General features: G+C 45.0%; 1 protein-coding gene, 1 long non-coding RNA gene and 1 other non-coding gene across 3 annotated transcripts; 2 read left to right on the top strand and 1 right to left on the bottom strand.

Moving 5' to 3' along the window:
• The first annotated feature begins 1,062 nt into the window (after nt 1-1,062).
• LOC148477210 (uncharacterized) lies at nt 1,063-11,146 on the top strand. The gene is made up of 3 exons (XR_015872531.1): nt 1,063-1,193; nt 2,691-2,943; nt 10,883-11,146. It is a non-coding gene; the product is annotated as an uncharacterized LOC148477210 (long non-coding RNA).
• On the top strand, nt 1,101-1,401 carry LOC148477212 (signal recognition particle RNA). The gene has a single exon (XR_015872540.1).
• On the bottom strand, nt 4,762-10,630 carry LOC148477211 (uncharacterized). Its single transcript, XM_088457072.1, has 3 exons — nt 10,580-10,630; nt 8,513-8,729; nt 4,762-5,070 (listed from the first exon to the last, which is right to left on the bottom strand). The coding sequence occupies exons 1-3, from the start codon at nt 10,628-10,630 to the stop codon at nt 4,979-4,981; spliced, it is 360 nt and encodes a 119-aa protein (XP_088313198.1). The 3' UTR covers nt 4,762-4,978.
• Nucleotides 11,147-20,969: the final 9,823 nt, after the last annotated feature.

The following is a 20,969-nucleotide window of genomic DNA, read 5'->3' as shown; positions in this document are numbered from 1 at the left end:
TATGTCAGTGTGTGTGCCCCCCGGAATGGGTGCTGGGAGAACTACATCTCCCAGCAGCTCTTGCCCCTCCCACCAGGGTAGAGCTTATTTCCCCTTCATGCTAGGGACCTGGAAGTGACGTGAGTGAGGGCGGAAGTACAGTTCCATGCACATTAAGGCCACCTAGAGAAGAAAGTTGGCCCCTCGCGGGCTCGCTGCATTCGCCATGCTTCGGGCTCGGTGGCTCGCTACGCTTGCCACATGGTTATATTCCCACTCTATGCCCACTTGGATGGTAGGGAATGACGCTGGACACTGGCTGATGATGTCAGAGTCCTCTCCGTGAAGGGGATTTAGACATTACCCTCCCACCATCCCCTGGAGCCTACCAGCAGCCCCCAGAATCCCCTCTCCAGTGAGAAGATAGAGGGGAGGCAACCAGGAGCAGCGGAGACCACCGGGCATTTGCTCATGTACCTTCTCTGTGCAGTTTTGCAACATCAATATATTGTTATATTCTTTTTAGTGTTTCTTTATTATTTAATGATCCTCTGCATTGCTTGTCACTGTTTTACCAAAGATAAATGTACACAAGGCTAAAGACGATCCACTCATCTCTACTCATTTAAAATAGCTTCTTTATCTATTTTAACTCCATGCTTAATGGAGTTCGATGAGTGGTAGCCCAGCTGGGCACACTTAGGTCCAGGGCAGTTTATGTATATGATAGCTCAGCTGTGTGTAACTATCTTGCTTCATAGGTAAATGTGATCCCCGGCCTGCCCTGTACTGCTGCAATGTGATTATGACGTGGGAGAGAGTGTTACCTCCATCTCCGACGTCACAACAGCGGCTGCTCATATGCTCGAAGCCCGGTTACAATGACGTAACCTGGATTCCTATTGGACGGCTAATGACAGTGACTGGTCGGTTAGCTCTCCTCAGTACAGTTACAGCTTGTAGACACTAGATGGCGCTGTTAGCTCAGCACAGAGTTACAGCTAGCAGACAATAGATGGCGCTGTTAGTTCCTCTAAGTACAGACGCCAGGCGGCGCTGGTGCGGCCGGTGGCGTCAGAGGCCGTGCAGCTACTAGGCAGTGAGAGCAGAGCTATATAGACGCCGGGCGCGGTGGCGTGCGTCTGTAATCCCAGCTACATGGGAGGCTGAGGCTGGCGGATTGCTTGAGTCCAGGAGTTCTGGTCCTCACTGAGGTATGTCGATCGGGTGTCCACGCTAAGTTCGGTATCAATATGGTGACCCTGGGGGAGCCCGGGGCCACCAGGTTGCACTAAGGAGGGGTGAACCGGCCCAGGTCGGAGACGGAGCAGGTCAAAGCCCCCGTGCCAATCAGTAGTGGGATCGCGCCTGTGAATAGTCAGTGCTGAGCAGCCTGGGCAACACAGTGAGACCCAGTCTTTTTGCATTATTATTACACCTCTCTCTATTTATATCCTGACCTTTATTTATTACACTTCTCATGCAGCGTGTTACTGGTGATACTGGTTATTACCACTCTACAGCACATCACACACAACACACAGGAGCAGTCTGGTTTTTGTTGTATTCAATTACAATTATATCACAACTATATCCTGTCACTTATATGTTATTACACTACTGGTACATTATATAACTTGTAATAACAGAATGCAGTGTTTGTTCATATTTCTACATATTCCCCAGTGATACATGGGAACATGTGTTGTTTATTGTAACCAGTAGTGTACATAAATCTTTATTGTAATGCAATAATACATGTGGAACTAGTGACTAAACTACGAACATCTACATTCTTCTATAATAAACATGTCAGATTTTATTTCCTTTGTCATTTTTTTTTATTTAGTTTCAGATAAATGTCATAAGCTAATTATTGATTAAAAAAAAAAAAAAAAAAAACATTTTCTATTTCTTTATTATGTTTAAAGTTAATGTAAGTTATAAAACATGGTGAGCTACGGCGAGTGTGACTGACCCCTACTGGAGAACGAAATAAAAATCCGGCTTGGTCTGTGTGATGCTGCCTATGGCCAGACGAGGTCGCTCTGCTCTTTGGCAAACGTAATTTTACAGACTTGCTCCTGGCCAGCTGTGGTAGTTGTGTGACCAGTGATGCAGTGGTTACAGATGATCAGCACTAGTGATAATATAAATGTATGTGTCACTGCAGAACATAAAGAGTGTTTACAGCACAGGCTCAGCCATAGGTGACATGGTTACATTCATCCTGAGCAACAACATAATACACAGCACAGGGTCTATCCAGCTAATGTCTCTGCTTCTGTGTGCACTGATAGTCACAGGGACCTGCTAAATTCTGATACAAATTCCCTTGGACACTGGCTGATGACGGCATGGTCAATCTATGGAAGGGGATCTAGCTGCTTCTGATACCAAGTGCAGTGAAAGGTGCTGGTGCTCATGTTACTAGATTGCTGTGGGGAGTGCAGTTTTTCCCTAAATTATAACAAGACATAATATTGCAGAAGTAATAATACCAGCATTATCTTGTAATTCACGTGTATAATAAATTAGCTTTCTCTGTTATTATGTGATATATGAAAGTCCAACATACATTATGGAATCATTTGTTTTTTGCTTGTTGTTGAAGCTTTAACATTAGATAGATGCTGTATGCATTATGAAAAACCTTAGATATGAATTAATTGAGCAGCGTTATTAACACCCTACAATTATCCTGTCCTCAGATTCTGAAGGATTAAAGCATATGAGGTGATCAGCAGCAGTTCCCAGTTGGCACGGTGAAGAGTGACTTGGGGCTCATGTGAGATATATATCCATGGGTTGTGCTCCCTATAAATAACAGCCCCAGTGTACCACCCATTGGCCTCAGTGACAGCAGTCCTCAGCTCCCCTAGTGCTGCCATTGAAGTTCCCATGGACTGGATCATATTGTGATCATAAACTTTAAGCACAAAAAAAATGTTTCTCTCTAGTAGGGTAAGATTTAATTACATTTTTTAAGCTTATTTTTTTGTTTAGTTTAATAAATACACTGAGAAGTATCCGGATAGGACCAGAAGATCTGCCTCTCATAAGTATTATTTTTTTTTCATGAATCTTACAATACTGTATTTTTTAAAACGCAATATACTATAAAAGCGGTATTATATTGGAACTAGTTATTAATGTGTGAAATTTGATCATTCTTTTGTGCTGTAACCTTATGGTATTTAATGGATGTTGAGACTTCATACAGTATAACTGTGAATATGATCTTCTATCTGTTCCCAGGAATGTAGTCACTGTTGCTACAGAGAGAATACAGCATTTGTAGACAAATAATATAATAACACACTAAGGGGTATATTTACTAAAGCGCAGGTTTTTAGAAGTGGAGTTGTTGTCCATAGCAGCCAATCAGATTCTACTTAACACTTAACTAGCACCTGCTAGAAGATAATAGCTAGAATCTGATTGGTTGCTATGGACAACATCTCCACTTCTAAATACTCTCACTTTAGTAAATATACCACAAAGGGTAGATAGCCTGCTGTTCCTCCCAGGTACATACCGTGTGCTGCAGTAGTGACCTGACTGTTACCAGAGTTCTCCTGTGTTGCCGCCTATAAATAAGGTTCCTAGCTCTAACTAGAGATGTGACAGAAACAATTGCTGCCAGATAAACTAAGTAGAAACAACTCCAACCACACTTTCACATCTCCCCCTCTACCAGAACCTCCACCTTGGATGTGCCACAGTACAACAACCAAACTGAGCAGCAGCACGCACCTGGGGCCAAACCGATGCTGCAAAGACTAAGATCCTAGGATGTACAAAGAAAATTCATAGGTGTATTTGTTTTATCCCTAAATGCTGATGAAAGTAATAAGGTAATGGTTTTACACTTTAAGGGGCCGGTTCATTATGAATTGCAAATGGCCCATGCAATTTATTGAACTGACTCACTATGAGTTACGGCGGCAGGTCCAAATCTACTGAAGCAATTCAGTATTGCCCCAGTATGGGGACAACTGCCCCGAAAATCAGGGGATGTAGTAACCATCCAGGCGGTCGGGAATGCTGGTGCTCAGAATACCGCCACCGGAATCCCGACAGCAATCGCAATCCCGGCTCCAGAATCCTAACTGTAAGTATTAGGGGGAGGGTTAGATATAGGCTAAGTGGGGGAAGGGGGCGGTGTTAAGGTTAGGCTGCGGGGGAGGGATAGCCTGCAGAAGAGGTGGATTTGGGAGAGGGTTAGGGTGCTTACATTCAGGCGTCGAGATGCCGCTGTTGGTATTCTGACCTCTGGCATCCTAACTGCTGAGATCCAGTACCCAACCCGAAAATCAGCTGTCCCGCGAGTTTATTATACTGCTGAGTTCCTATTGGTAGTGTTACTGCACATGCACTAACTGAGTTTATACATGTGCACGTTGAGGTCCGGGGGAAGCAGAGCCATCTGAACAGATCACTCTTCGCAAACCGGATCTTCCAATAGGAAGAAGAAGGGCCCAGTGGGTTAGTACCTGCAGTCATGCAGAGCTTGATGAATAATCGTTCACATACAAGTGTTTGGGGATGTGTAGCACATTGGGACCGTGCTGTAGGCAGGAGATATCCTGCAGAACCTTCACGATGAATGGGTTGGATTTTTATATCCAAGGTTTCTGTATCTATAAAAGGGCAAAAGAATAATGAATAGGCCCCTTAATTACAACTTTCCTTAATTACCTCATTGACTTTTGGATTGTAGAACATAATCCCAGTTTAGTTGTTAAATACAACATTGATTGGTTTTCCAACACTAACAGGAATAGTTCATATACATTTTAATAAGAAAAAAAGTACATTTTTATCACTGTATTAGACATTACATAGATACTGCATACTGTAATAGACATTACATAGATACTACATAGTGTAATAGTCATTACATAGATACTGTATGATCCATCACATTCATTGGAGAACTGAAAGACACAATATACAGATCAGAGTGTAACAGAGCCCATGGTAAGTGTAGAACAGGTCACTTGCAGCAGCTGCAGGTCCCACATCCAGCTGGGCACTCACATCCCTGGGCGCACTTACTGCAGTCATCCGGACAGCAGGAGCAGCAGCCTGCGGAAGAAGAGACTCATCAGATGTAGCAATATAGAGATCTCCATGCATCAGAATGGGAGTTATTCTACCAGTTAAATTACCGTTGAACCAAGTCCCAAGATGCTGCTAATGGTGTTGCCAACTTTGATTATTCCTCTATTGAGGCCCAACCGGCCAGCTGTGTCAGGCTGCAGGTTTTTGGCGACTTCAATAAACAAATTGTGATTCTTGCTATAAAATATTATGGGGCTCGGCGGGGGGAGTGTTTTATGTAATGGGCAAGAATTAAAAGAAAAAAATAAATCTATGGAGGGAATTCAATTGTCCGAGATGGGCGCAATGCACCATTACGGGACAGCACGTACGGCACATAGCGCCTGCCAGCATTGCAATTTTTCCTTTGCTCCCCATAGAGATGCGAGGAAATAATAAAAGTTGGAATGACCATAACTGGCTGATATGTGCACAGTGACACATTGCATAGAATTGAATTCCCCCATGTTTCTTACTGTAAAAGAATATAGATAAATACTACAATTTAATATTTATAATTTGCATCTGCTTAAGGTATAAGAGTGTCACTATTTCAGTTACTGCCTCAGGCAGGAGGACAAGCCCTGACACTTTCATCCAGCTGTCAATCATCTATTTCAGGGGCGTATTAAGAGAGGAGGGGGCCCCTCCTCTCACCCCGGAGGGCCAGCAGCGCACTGACCGCAGCATTAGACTCTGGGCAGTAGTCTGTGCCCAGAGCTACTGCGCATGCACAGGTCACCGGGAAAATGCAGCGGCCGGCGATTTCTCCACTGCACATGATGGCCATGGCAGGCATTTTCCAGGCTTTTAGTGCAGCGCTGCTACTGCAGACGCGGGACTTCGGAGAGGTAAGTATTAAAAAATATGGGTGCAGGGTGTGTGCGGTGTGGGTCCCCCCTGGACCCAGGAGCCCGTGTGCACCGCACACCCTGCACCCATTATAGATGCTCCCCTGATCTATTCATGAAACCGGCAGCCTCACATAACAGTGTTAAAGCGGCAATCCCATGAAACATAAGATAGGTCAATGTGGCAGGCTACAAAAAGTAGACTGGTACAGTGATTACTTTATTTTCTTTAGTTAGTTTCTTTAGGCTGTCATTAATAACTCATATTTTTCAGTTTGCACAATGTCATGTGACCACCATGCAACCACAGTCACATGGCACATGATGTAAGTGAGCAGAGGCTTTGGAACACCCCCTTGAGCTCAGTTTGCACTGTCATTTCCTCCCTATATTTGTCTTCCCTCTGCCATCGGAATCAGTATGTTTGACCGCCGGACGTGAGCCCGGCAGTTCAAATCCCGACGCCGGCAGCCCGATGGAGGAGGTCCCGACAGCTGAGGTAAGTTTACTATTCCTAACCCTTTCCCCCCCCTAACCCACCTTTAGGGGTACCTAACCCTAACCTCCCCCCTAAGTGCCTAACCCTAAAATCCCCCCATTAGTGCCTAAACCTAACCCCCCCTCCACGCACCCTAAACCTAGTCCACCCGGGTGGGGAAGGTGCCTAACCCTAACATCCCCCCATTAGTACCTAAGCCTAACCCTCCCCAGGGCGTTGGATGATCGGTCCGGAGTTCCGACATCTGGATGAACATAGGCGTCGATATTTCAATGCCTATGTTAGATCCCTTGCCGGGATTACACTGTCGGTATTGAGACCGGCAGACTCTTATAACTACATACCCTGCCATCACATGATATGCTGGTAGATTTTGAAAAGAGCTCAGACAAATGATGCATGCTTAAAGATTGCTTAAATTGCTATTTAAAGCGAACAAAAAGTCTACGTGGGATAAAAGTTAACTTGCAGTACATATACTCTTGAAAACTGAGAGCACACGATCACAATATTACAAGTTTGGGTGTATATGTTGATGCTCCAAATTCAAAGCAGCACCCTGGAGTTTTAGGTGCATTACAAAAGAGTTGGTTTCAGATTACCAATCTGGGGGTGATTCAATTCAACGCGAATTGAATAGCGCTGGGAGCGAGCTCCCGGAACTATTCAATTCAGTGTGCTGTGTGGTCGGAGAATGCCGGTTATCGCGGTCATTGCGCCTTAACAAGGGTGTTAAGGCGCGGTAACCGGCATTCTCTGACCAAAGTGCCGGGCGCGCAGCTGTTAGCGCCGCGCTATGCAGAAAAACAGCGCTGCAACCAGCACTTTGGTCGGATTTCTCTTCGAGTCCCTCCCGTCGATATTCAATAGCGCATTGAATTGAATTCCATGAGATAAAAGTGTGGGTTTTTAGAAGTGGAGATGTTGCCCATAGCAACCAATCAGATTCTAGCTATTATCTTCTAGAAGGTGCTAGATAAATAAGTGAAATCTGATTGGTTGCTATGGGCAACACCTCCCCTTCTAAAAAGCCGCACTTTAGAATATATACCCCTATGAGTAGAATACACTTTTGAAGTCAGCATGCGGCAGGATCAACACCTGCAAACCACATTAAGGGCCCGATTCTGAGGTGGGAGTAAAGCAAAAAAGAGCAGGTAACTTTGTACTTTGGCAAAACCATGTTGCACTGCAGGTGAGGCAGGTGTAAAGTGTCCAGAGATTTAGATTTGAGAACAGCGTGTCCAAACTAAAATATACATTGCAGTGTAAATATGCAAATGTCCAGCACTTGTGGGCTACATGCAAAAGTATCCAGTATTTACCCTGCATGCAAAATAATAACATTAATTTATTTGCTCCCCTTGCATTGCAACATGATTTTTTCCAGATACCCAGTTATACCCCTTTCAGACATACCGAGAATCCCGGGAATTTGGCCTGCCTCAGCCAACCCTTCAGTCGACCAGGGAATTTCCTGGGACATAAGTCCCGGGAAATGACCCTGCTTATGTCTGAATAGTGCTCCCGGGAATTTACTCCAAGGCTGCACCAAGCAGCTTTTACATTGAGTTGGCAGCACAGAGCGTCCTATAGGATGCTCAGTGCTGCTGCTCACCACCCTCCGCGCCGGTGGCTGTGTACAGAGAACCCCAGGCGGACGCCGGGGACACCCGCCGGCAGGTCTCTGCCACAGCGGGCCACCCACACTTCCGCTGGACCACCAGGGCAGATATAAATAATATAATAATAATAAAATGGCTGCAGTGATTGGTCGGCAGCCTGCTACATGATGATGACATCATCAGCAGCAGCCGGAGAGGGGATAGGCTAAGAAGGGCAGAGGAGAGGCAGGTAATATTAAAAACTTATGTCTGAAAGGGATCTACCTGGGAATTTCCCGGGTAGACGCTGTAGTGTGAAAGGGGGATCTCGACCAAATACCCGGGAATTTGCACAGGAGAAATTCCCGGGTCTTAGCAGGAAATTTCCCGGGTCCTATGTCTGAAAGGGACTTAATTTTTGTTTTGCTCCCAACTCAGAATCAGCCCCAGTGTCTGAATGATTGTACACTTACTTTTCTTGCATGATGCACATTTGCAATTTTGACACGTGCAGGAATCTCTGCAGGAACAGGGGGCACCTGGGAGACAAACAGAAACATCATTACAGAGACTTATAGCAAAACGGTTCACAACAAATGTATTGTATGTCCTTATAGTTGCAACAGATTGCCCATCACTACTGAAATATACATGGTGGTTGATCGTGTACAATAAATACTGCACTCCCACCTTATGACATCAAGCTTAAAGAACAAGTAAAAGCCTCTAACATTAGTATACAGCAAAGCATGTTTGCACAATTGATAAACCAGCTCTTATGTCACTAATATTTATTAAGGAATAGAGGGCCTGATTCAGACCCGCTCACGAGCGCTATGCGCTCGCAAGCGGGTCGATGGTTGCCCAGTGCGCATGCGCACGACGGAGCCGGCTCCGTCATGCGCATGCACGAGACACGGATTGCGACTGGCAAACCGTCACTCTGGGTCTCGTACCAAAGGGGGCGTGCTGTCGATGTTGAGTGACAGCACGCCCCCTTTGGTGGGCGGGCCGGGGTCGTGTCTGCCCAGACGGAGGCGTTCCCATGGGAACGCCTACCGTCTGGGGCCGGCCCCACTGACATCACAACTGATGTCAGTGGGAGTGCTTTCGGCTCTGTTAGAGCCGAAAGCACTCTGGGGCTTGCGGCAACTAGACCCTACCACAAGGGTCTCGTCGCAAGCCCGATGGTCGTGATGGTCTTGACCATCGCGACCATCTTCCTGCCCGCTCGCTATAGCTGTGGGTGGTCACCCACAGCTATGCGAGCGTCCAGGAGGCCGTTCAAAAAAGAAAATAGCCCGGCCCTGATTCAGAGCGAGCGCTCTGTCACAGCGTCCGGCTCTGAATCAGGGCCAGAGTCCTGCTAACAATATAAACGGCAGAAGACTTAATTCTTTTTATTCCTTTTCCCTACTTCTATAACTATCTCACAAGTCACAATATCATAGTTATTTCCATTACATTAGTTTCTTTGCTGTCTAAGGAACAAATCAGCTATTTATAACTTATATATACATGAAATAATACCTTGTACATGCAGTTTTAAAATAATTTATTTGTTGAGTTTAGTACCTGTGAAACCCTGCTGTGTGTACGGCGCACTCCGGGTCTTGATGACCTGCAGTGCGCCGCAAGCCGGCCGATTGGTCCGGCTTCAGTGGCGCTTGGAGATGACGTCATCTCCAAGCGTCCACTTTCACGCCGGAAAAGCCGGGTCTTTGCAGACCCGACTGCGGTGTGAGCGGCGCCGACTTGGGAATATCCCGAGTCGGCGCCGGCTAAATTCCAGGTCTGATCCGGATAGGAACCCTGTTCCAACTCCGGGTCAGACCCGGAATTTTCGTGGAAAAGGGGTATTATATTAGTAGAATGCTCCCCACTATAAAACCTCTATGTACCTTCAGTGCAGTTACAATCCTGAGGGTCCATTGATGCTCTGGATACAGGTGTCTGGTTGACGGATCTTATTCTGTGTTGCTGTATGAAGTATACATCTGTTCTGTGCTTTATATATACATAAGATCCACAGGTGGAGCTAAGTATTTCACTTGTGATTCTGAGAGGAGACCTGGAAAACATGCACTGTTTGGGGCCCTGAGGACCGAGTTTGAGAACCTGTGCTCTAGATGATAGTGTTTTCTATCCAGCGACGGTGCCCCCACCGTTAGTCATGCTACTATTTTGCTTATGACTGACTTCCTGTATGACATTGTACTGGAAGGAAAACATCTGTTCCATCCCCTTATATAGGAGTTACAATTTGCAGTTTATTAATGTTCTAATAGGTTGGTAACAATATTGGATCAGAACCTCTATGTACCCCTGCCTGTACCTTCTAAAATCCTTCCTATAAACCTCTAAGGATGACGCTAATTTGCGTACGCAGTCACACCATAAATAAAGACTTAGACATAGAACCTGTGGTTCCAAAGCACAAGTGATATTCAGGTAAAAGTTCAGACAGTTACACGCAATTGATCAAGACACAATTTAGGCGCAAAAGTAAATCATACAGACCACAAGTACAGTATACGTACGCAGGCGCTTCTGGACCCAGAGGTAGGCTTCAGAAAGAGACCCCTCGTCATTCAGCATTCAGCACAAAGACTCCCAAATAGTGTCTGTGCACCCATACTTATACCCCCCCAGTATAAACAAGACAAAAGGTATGTCTGTTGCTGATGTCATTGGTTCTCAGAGGTGAAGCATCTGTTACAGTGCATCTAACAGGCTGGTTTAAACAGACTTTCCCTGCCTCTAACAGCTAGGGGTCTTCCTCCTCACGCCTTCTTCAGCATCCTAACAGTTGAATCTAAAATATACATTTTGGTTGCTTGTAGGTCCTGCGGTCCATAACTCGAGAATGCATAATGCGATCTCCTCACCGATAGCACCGGGAAACTGTGGAAAGAGTACGCATCAGAACAACTCCAAGAATGACATGTTTATCTTGTATAATTCCTTAGTTAACAAATATCTTTATTAGCATTTAAACTAACTGAACCTTCTTGAATCATACACTTTAAAGCTTATTGAACCTTATGTATGAATATGAAATGTGTGGGTATTCAGGGTTTGGTATAAAGACATATTTAATGTGTATATGAAAATGCATTTGTCTCTAACTGAGTGAACATTTTAGCAGTGTGGCATGCTGGGTTAGATAGTTCTACATGTCCTGTCAGCAGCCCCCCCCCCACCTTTCCTGTGTTCAAAGGGAAAATACCTCTGTCAGTCTCTTGTGTGAAAATGCAAACTACAAGAGACATTCTAGCCAGACCACCCGTAGTGAGCAAACACTATGCAGGAAACTTATCTACACAAGCCAGTTGTCACCTGGCCACTTGCTTATCAATACTATAAAGCCATTTCTGGAATATATCCTTTATAATACGTAAAGTAATGAAATAGGCTTTTAGTGAATCACCGTAACATATGATAATGGTCACAGATGCATTTGCATGATGCTAATGGTATTATCGCCACATGTACTAAAATGTGAGTTTATCTAAAATGGCGCTTAGGCAGCCATTTCGCAAAATGGCGTCTTGCGGCCAGTCGCAAGATGGTGTCGCTGCGATTCAATTTTAAACTGAACTTGTCTCAGCCAATTATTCAGCTTCGACAGTCCACACTTTGATAGCAAACAACATGCTATCACAATCAGCTATTAAAATTTAATTTAGGCTTACATTTACATATTATTTAGTGTTATTATGGGATGGCACAAGGTGGTTCTTAATCCATCAATAATGTGTCTCTAGGTGGGGACATAAAACTACTATTATACGCACACCGCGGATCTTGGAAGATCATGTGAAAGGTGTGGGGATGCATCAGTCTTATAGCAGCAGTCTTGAAGGGGAATTGAGACTTTACATTGTCTGAGGTGTTCTATAAATAACATTTCAACAATATCTTCTATGCATGTCTAAATATTATACATTTAAATGATGGTACTTCCTAGCTCAGGGTTGTAATGCAGTTCTGTATCTACCTCGGTATACATATAATTTCTGACCACCATCATAGTTTCATTCTTTCGTTTTACTCTGTTTTTACATTTTGCACACTTCAACACAATAGGAACACACCGGACGCATATGCCAATTACTATGATGATAATCAGTATAAGGATCAAGAATTTGCCTATGCTGGCGATCATTTCCTGGACCCATTCCCCTAGACCTGAGAACCATTTCACTGGGTTCATCCATGAAACCCATCCTTCTATCTTTTCCCCTGCTTCAGCCACTGATGCGTTATGGTTCTTACGAAATTCCCACTTTAGCTGCAGAATCTCATCCATCTTCTGGTCTATCACCTCCTTAGGGTCGCTGGTATCATTGGTGACTTAGGTGCAACATTATACTCCAAATTGGGTGGTTAACGTTACGCAATACTCTCCAGTAACAGCAGTTAAATAATTCAACACTAGCCTGTGTTGCACTAGTTCTTTCTTGTATGCTTGCAATTCTCTCCCTGTGTACCTGAATGTGTCATCATACATCTCGGTGATATTATCTATTAATTTAGCAAGTTCCTGGATATATCTAAAATTTAATATACCCTTAGCAATCCTGGTGGGATCCAGGGCGACTAAAACTTGGAAACCAGTTGTCTCACTGATTAACTGAGCGGCTTTATGCATATCACCAGGTATCATATTTCTCTTGCCTCTGTGTTCATATTGTGTGTGAAGATAGGGTGACGGTGTGTTTTTATTTATACCCAGCATTTCAACATGTGTGAGGGTCATAACTTTTGGAAGTATTTTTCCCAAATAACATAACAATTACAATACTAAAATTGGTCAGAAACTCCCCTGATTGGCATTGCACTTCTCCTCCTGACTCCACTCCATCAGCTCCGCCATCAGCTCACATCTCCTTTATCGGTCCCCCATCACAGAGTATCCCCAAACAGATCATCATGACAAAAACTCTGGAAAGAAGAAGAACTAGGATGACCACAGCAGACCACTCCATTGCTGGAAGCACTGATCTACACATTTCTTTAGCTCAGATATCTCACCGTCACCTTTTTAATCCTTCCGGCACAAGCTCGCAATCGACAGGTCCATGTTATCTGCCTTGTCTCTGCCTTGTATCTCCACCGGTTGGTTAACCTCCCTATAATGAGTGGAATGGACCCACGTATCTTCCCCGGCCACCCTTTGAGGATGCTGTATCGTCAGATACGGACCTTTCCACCGATCAGTCAAACAACCTGAGCTAAAAAAAAATGTTGGATCATAACAAATTCTTCCAGATTTGACATCATGACAGGTTGCATTAGACATGTTAGTTAATAACACTTTCAATTTCGGTTATTCTCATTCATCTTCGTGAGACCCTGCACAGTAACCTCATCAATTTTTCACATGAGGCTGCCTGTTTGGACAGTATCTCAAAGGGGGGCAAATAAAGGAAAAGACAGTCTGGGACAATCTTAGTGTTGTTACCCATCATCTTACACATGTTCTTGAAAACGTCACCTGTAAAATAAGTCCCCCTATCATTTTTAATAATTCTAGGGATATAGTATCTGCATAGAGGTTCCTGCAATTAAATCCTGTTATTAATAGCTACTGCTCTAAATAATGCCTGTGCCACTGGGTTGGATAATATTCCGAGTAGTTGACCTTAGCCTGGCATGGCTGCCGTTTATCCTTAGCAACCTTGTGTCCTGTGAGTGGGAGACAAAGCACAACAGATTAATATCATTTAAACATGACCTAAAATACAACAATAAATCGTCCACATTTTTCATTAGAACAGATCCATTGATAGGTTGAAAAGATTGTAAACAGTCATATAAGGCCTGGGAGAAGATACTGGGGTTACCTATGAACCCATGGGAAACTCGTGTTCCTGTGTGGTGTTCTTCACTTTGCAGTACTTACTTATGTGTCCCACTTGGTGACAGTTAAAACATAATTTTGAACGGGGTGGATGAAAAGATTGTTGTGGGATTTGAGCAAGAGGGAAAGGTGGTGGGTATGGGTAAGGATAGGGAGGGTAAGGATATTGTGGGGGATATGAGTATGGGACCTGTGGTTGTGTATGATATGTGGGGTAAGGATGCGTTTGCTGTGGTGTAGGATTGGTGAGGACCTGTAACTGTTCAGGTGTGTGTGTGGGTGCAGGTGTGTCGGTTGGCTGTGATGTTATTGTCATTCCTTCCAGAGCTTGTATACTGACAGCCATTAGTTTCTCGCTCTGGGCTTCTCTCTTTTTGGAGATGTTTTTATCATGTTCTATGGCAGACTCTATGAGGTTATCTATTGTAAGTCCCCTCCAGCCAGGTTGTGAGGTCTGAACCCGCATCTTTAAATCGTCTTTCAGACCGTCCATGAGTACCGTGACTATCATTCCCCTGTGGTGAGTGCTATCTTTAATATTTTCTATCCCAGTGTACTGGGTGATAGCCTGCAGAGCCCGATCACAATAGTCTCCTGCAGTTTCACTCTCCTTTTGCTTAATTGTAAAAATTTTGTTCCAGTTAACTACTACCGGAAAATATATACCCAATTGAGTTACAATGCGGGAAATGTTACCTTGGTTTACTTGGTCTGTTAAGGGAACGTCGCCATCCAATACACAGTCCGTGATAAATTTTGTCTCGTCGGTATTGCATGGTAGACAGGCCCTTAACACCACACGCCAATCTTTATTAGTGGGCTTATGAGAACTACCCAAATTTCTCAAAAATCTTTGACATTTGGCTAATTCTTTTTTTGGATCAGGGAAATCATTTATGATGGAATTTAGTTCTGCCCTTGTCCATGGACAATGCATTACTACTTCCCTCGAGGGCACTACACCGTTTGCATCCGCATTTCCATTCGGAACAGTTATTGTCCGAATGGGATGCAGACCGGCAGCGTTGCTACCTCTGACCTGGTTACCTGGCTGGGGTTTTAATATGCTGCTGCTACGTATGGTATTAACAACTTCCTCTATGGGTGCAGAGTGTGTTAACACTTCCCTTGCTGTTACCGATGGAGATGGCGGCACCACCCGTGATTGTGGTGATGCAGCATCTATCATTTGCACAGCATGGGAAATGGCAGACATTACAATAGGCTCATCATCCGTATCATGAACATTTTCTTTATAATTGTTTAAGAGAGGGTACAAGTTGCTTGTTACATTTTTATGGTTTTTTTTGTTACTGTAATTACACCTCCATCCACATAGGGCGGGGGAGGTGTGCGTGAACTGCTGGCAATAATCTCCATGATGCTACCTTGCCGCACGTGCGCGCCAATTTGCGGCTCGCCCGTATTGCAACTCAGCGTCGCGGATGTATTTTCTGGCAATGCGCTCGCAACACTGGTTTGCGTCGTTTGCACATTTTTAAGCCAAGCATCCCCTTCATGCTGCCATAGTTTTAAACATTCAAAATACTTAATCTTTTTCTCTCTGGATCGCACCATACTGATGTGATCCTGGACATTGTCTAACACATTTTTATCAAAACTACCAATTCTGGGAAACGGTCTAACACTCTTTCTCGTCATATTAAAGCATAAATCACAATACCTTATTGCATAAGTACCGTACTTAGTATGCATAATACGACGGGCTGATCCAATCGGCGCCTCCATTAGCAGCACATCATTGCCTAACATTTCTACTGTTTGCGTGGCTCCCATTCTGAGACAACTCCTACGCTTTTCAATAAAAATTTAAACTGGTGAAAGACAATCAAGATACTTTCACTTACCTACGGACGAAATTTCTAGATGCGCCCGCTCACCTACGGACAAAATTTCTAGATGCGCCCGCTCACCTACGGACGAAATTTCTAGATGCACCCGCTCACCTACGGATGAAATTTCTAGATGCTCACCTATTATCTCTCAGCTCACAATCACACCTAGTGCGGCTCAACTACAATGCTCAACTATTATTGAACACTGCAGTCACACTGAGAGCCGGTCCCTAACAAAAATAACAAACCATACACCTGCTCTGTGTACTGAACGGTAAGCTGCTTACCGAGTGGCTAGACTAACCCTTGCACCTAGCCTTTAAGGATCATACGATACCCTTAACTGTCCAACACATACTCACTGTTACACACTTTTTCCTGCGCAGAAAAATACACGTTAACCAAATATTGGTAATAGAAAAAAAAATGTAAACCTCAATGGCTTTGTTCAAACATGTGGCAGTAGAACCGGAAGTGCGTATACGCTATTGTGCGCCCAGCCGCATACACATTAATGCGACTACCACACAACCGTATAATGATTTTTTTTAACTGCGTACGCAAAAATGCGTCTCAGCCTTATAGTCAATACTGCGGCACCCCTCTAAACGTAAGGTTCTATCAACAGAGAAAAAAAACCTTTTTTTCCTCTCTTGTCCCTGGATTCTGATCAGCGCTTCCTCTACACAATAACCGGCAGTACGCTCTCAGCAACACTGTGGTAATGAAAGACTAATGCGTCTCTCAAAAGGCGCCTCCACCCTTTTGCTGAGAGAGAACTGACCGAGTGTTACCGTGTATCAGATAACGTGATAAACCTATGAGCCCCCATCTAACAATATTGGATCAGAACCTCTATGTACCCCTGCCTGTACCTTCTAAAATCCTTCCTATAAACCTCTAAGGATGACGCTAATTTGTGTACGCAGTCAGACTATAAATAAAGACTTAGACATAGAACCTGTGGTTCCAAAGCACAAGTGATATTCAGGTAAAAGTTCAGACAGTTACACGCAATTGATCAAGACACAATTTAGGCGCAAAAGTAAATCATACAGACCACAAGTACAGTATACATACGCAGGCGCTTCTGGACCCAGAGATAGGCTTCAGAAAGAGAGCCCTCGTCATTCAGCATTCAGCACAAAGACTCCCAAATAGTGTCTGTGCACCCATACTTATACCCCCCAGTATAAACAAGACAAAAGGTATGTCTGTTGCTGATGTCATTGGTTCTCAGAGGTGAAGCATCTGTTACAGTGCATCTAACAGGCTGGTTTAAACAGACTTTCCCTGCCTCTAACAGCTAGGGGTCTTCCTCCTCACGCCTTCTTCAGCATCCTAACAGTTGAATCTAAAATATACATTTTGGTTGCTTGTAGGTTCTGCGGTCCATAACTCGAGAATGCATAATGCGATCTCCTCACCGATAGCACCGGGAAACTGTGGAAAGAGTACGCATCAGAACAACTCCAAGAATGACATGTTTATCTTGTATAATTCCTTAGTTAACAAATATCTTTATTAGCATTTAAACTAACTGAACCTTCTTGAATCATACACTTTAAAGCTTATTGAACCTTATGTATGAATATGAAATGTGTGGGTATTCAGGGTTTGGTATAAAGACATATTTAATGTGTGTATGAAAATGCATTTGTCTCTAACTGAGTGAACATTTTAGCAGTGTGGCATGCTGGGTTAGATAGTTCTACATGTCCTGTCAGCAGCCCCACCCCCACCTTTCCTGTGTTCAAAGGGAAAATACCTCTGTCAGTCTCTTGTGTGAAAATGAAAACTACAAGAGACATTCTAGCCAGACCACCCGTAGTGAGCAAACACTATGCAGGAAACTTATCTACACAAGCCAGTTGTCACCTGGCCACTTGCTTATCAATACTATAAAGCCATTTCTGGAATATATCCTTTATAATACGTAAAGTAATGAAATAGGCTTTTAGTGAATCACTGTAACATATGATAATGGTCACAGACGCATTTGCATGATGCTAATGGTATTATCGCCACATGTACTAAAATGTGAGTTTATCTAAAATGGCGCTTAGGCAGCCATTTCGCAAAATGGCGTCTTGCGGCCAGTCGCAAGATGGTGTCGCTGCAATTCAATTTTAAACTGAACTTGTCTCAGCCAATTATTCAGCTTCGACATTGGGTACGGAATTCCTGCGGTGGGGATGCCGGCAGTCACAATACCGACAGCAGCATCTGGACAGTCAGTATCCCGACCCAACTAGGTAAGCATCCTAACCCTCCCCCCTTGCAGCCTAACCCTCCCCCTAACCCTCCCCCCCTGCAGCCTAACCCTCCCCCTATGCAGCCTAATGGTACATACACACGGTCAGATCAGACAGCGATAACGATATCGTTGTCTGATCGTCCTGCATGCGCTGGATGATCGATATCGATCATCCAGCACACCACCAACCCCCAAACGACTATAACGACCGGGTCCTTATAGTAACCTGATCGATATCGACCAGGTTGGAGTGCATGCACGGGCGATGGTCATTATCCTTATCGACCATCTGTGACCGCGCATCGTCCCTCGTTTGGGGGTTGAAACGGGCCAAAAAATGGACGATATGAACAATAACAATATGATCAATATCGTTATCATTCATATCGTCCTGCAAAGTCGTACCATGTGTACGCTGCTTAACACTAACCGAACCTCCCTCCACAGACTAACCCCTCCCCTAGTGCCTAACCCTAACCGCTAAACCTAACCCCCTTCCTAACCCTAATACTTACAGTTCTGATGCTAGCGGTCGGGATTCTGAGTGCAGGCATCCAACCCACTGGGATAAAAACTACATCCCTGTTCTAATATAACCAATGATCTGTAGAAAAATAATGTGTCCTGACTACCCCTTAAAATAAATTTTTAGAACATTTCATACTAAGGGCCGAATTCAATTAGGTGACGAAAAGTCGTGTTTGTTGAAAAACGTTTGCCGATGTGATCTTTTCGCGCATACCAGCGTATCGTTCTATTCAATTACCGGAGTTTTTGCACATGCGAAAACTCCATAGGCGGTAACCGGCGAAAAGTTTTCACCACCTTTTCGGACCCGGTTCAGAACCCTTTGAACACCCCCGCCTTCCCCCACCCTAATGACTATGAGCTTAATTCCCCCTAATAATGACATGTCATTATTGGGGTAAAAAATTTAAAAGTGTTGGAAAAATGGGTTTAAAGTACTGGGCCATTTTAATGTACCCCCAATTTAACTACAACATTTAATTTTTTTCCAAAAGAAACTGCTTTATGTAATTTTTCAACACTTATGCCAGTGGAGGCTAGAGAGGTGAGGCTGCAGCACAGTCCAAAATTCAAATAGGGGAGCCACACAAACAGCCACCCCATACGCTGCCAAACATCACCGTCAGGAACTTACAGGCAGTTGGTGTGACTCCCCTATTTGAATTTTGCACTGCCTCTGGAGCCAACACTGACTTATGCAGATATACATATAACAGCCATTTGACTCAATTTAAGAACCCAAAACACTTTTATTAGGGCTATTAATACATTTCGATATTGATTTTGAGAGTCAGTTAGGCTTTTATGGGGTATAATAGCATAATTTGGCTAATAAAAACATGCCAGTTGTCAGCTCAATAATTGGTTCAATTCATACATGCCTACTCACCCGATTCGGCCGGAAGCCTCCCGAAAATCGGGTGCCGCTCCCGGCCCCCCGGAAAAGTAGGCAGTTCTCCCGACTTCTCCAGTCCCCCCGCAATGTAGCGCTAAACCCCCGCTGCGGAGGGGCTGATGACGCGATTCCCGTCATCATAACCCCGCCCCCTGCCTTGCAATGCCGGAAATATCGGCATTGTGAAGCGGGGGCGGAGCCTAAATGACGTGATCGCGTGGCTCCGCCCCCAAACACCGCTTCTAAACACTGGTAATGTGTCTGGCCATTCCCGCCCCCCTGCTAAACCGACCTGGCTGCTTCCTCCCGGAGGAAGCAGCCAGGATGTAGGTAAGTATGGTTCAATTATGTGGGATAGGTATGTAGAGGTGTAATACCCCTTTTACACTAAAGTTCCAGGTCTGACCTGGGATTTGGAACACTCAGATCTAAGGGCCTGATTCAGACCCGGTCGTGAGCGCTGAGTGCTCGCAACCGGGTCGATGGTGGCCCAGAGCGCATGCGCACGACGGAGCCGGCTCCGTCATGCGCATGCGCGAGACCCGGATAGCGACGGGCAAGCCGTCGCTCCGGGTTTCGCAACAAAGGGGGCATGCTGTCGATGTTGAGTGACAGCACGCCCCCTTTGGTGGGCAGGCCGGGGGCGTTGCTGACCAGACGGAGGCGTTCCCTCCGGCCCAACTGATATCACAAGTGATGTCAGTGTGAGTGCTTTTATTTTGTTTTGTTTTGTTAGAGCTGAAAGCACTCTGGGGCTTGCGGCAACGAGACCCTACCACAAGGGTCTCGTCGCAAGCCCGATGGTCGCGATGGACTTGACCATCGCGACCATCTTCCTGGCCGCTCGCTATAGCTGTGGGTGGTCACCCACAGCTATACGAGCGGCCAGGGGGCCGTTCTAAGAAAAAAATAGCCCGGCCCTGATTCACAGCGAGCGCTCTGTCAGAGCGTCCGGCTCTGAATCAGGGCCTAAAATTGTGCAGAGACAGTGAGCTGTATAGATTGGAACAGGCCGAGTGCAGAGACAGTGAGCTGTATAGATTGGAACAGGCCGAGTGCAGACACAGTGAGCTGTATAGATTGGTACAGGCTGAGTGCAGAGACAGTGAGCTGTATAGATTGGTACAGGCTCCGGCGCACACGGAGTGGGGTTCCTGAGTACCCATAACCCCCCCTGCCCGCTGATCACTAAGTGTAGTGTAGACCGCAGTGAGTGCGGTCCGTACTACACACTAACAAACACGCCGCCGGCACCGGGTAGTGCGCTGGTACTAACCGGCGGTGGTGTGTTTATTTTAGCAGCCAATGAGAGTCAGACAGACTCTGATTGGCTGCTGCCAATGAGAGTCAGACAGACTCTCATTGGCTGCTGCGTCCACAGAGGGCTCCCCCTGCAGCAGGTGATGGGACGTCTCTGCCATAGTGCAGAGCGGGCCGGGAGGAGCGGACAGCGGCGGTTCAGGTTAAGTTATGTTTTTTTGTTTGTGTGTGTGTATATGTAAGGGGCACTGGCACTGCATAGGGGGAG

This window comes from Taudactylus pleione, unplaced genomic scaffold (assembly GCF_031769625.1).
Source record: "Taudactylus pleione unplaced genomic scaffold, aTauple2 ptg000737l, whole genome shotgun sequence".
Classification (NCBI taxonomy): domain Eukaryota; kingdom Metazoa; phylum Chordata; class Amphibia; order Anura; family Myobatrachidae; genus Taudactylus; species Taudactylus pleione.
This window is presented reverse-complemented; position numbering and strand designations above follow the sequence as displayed.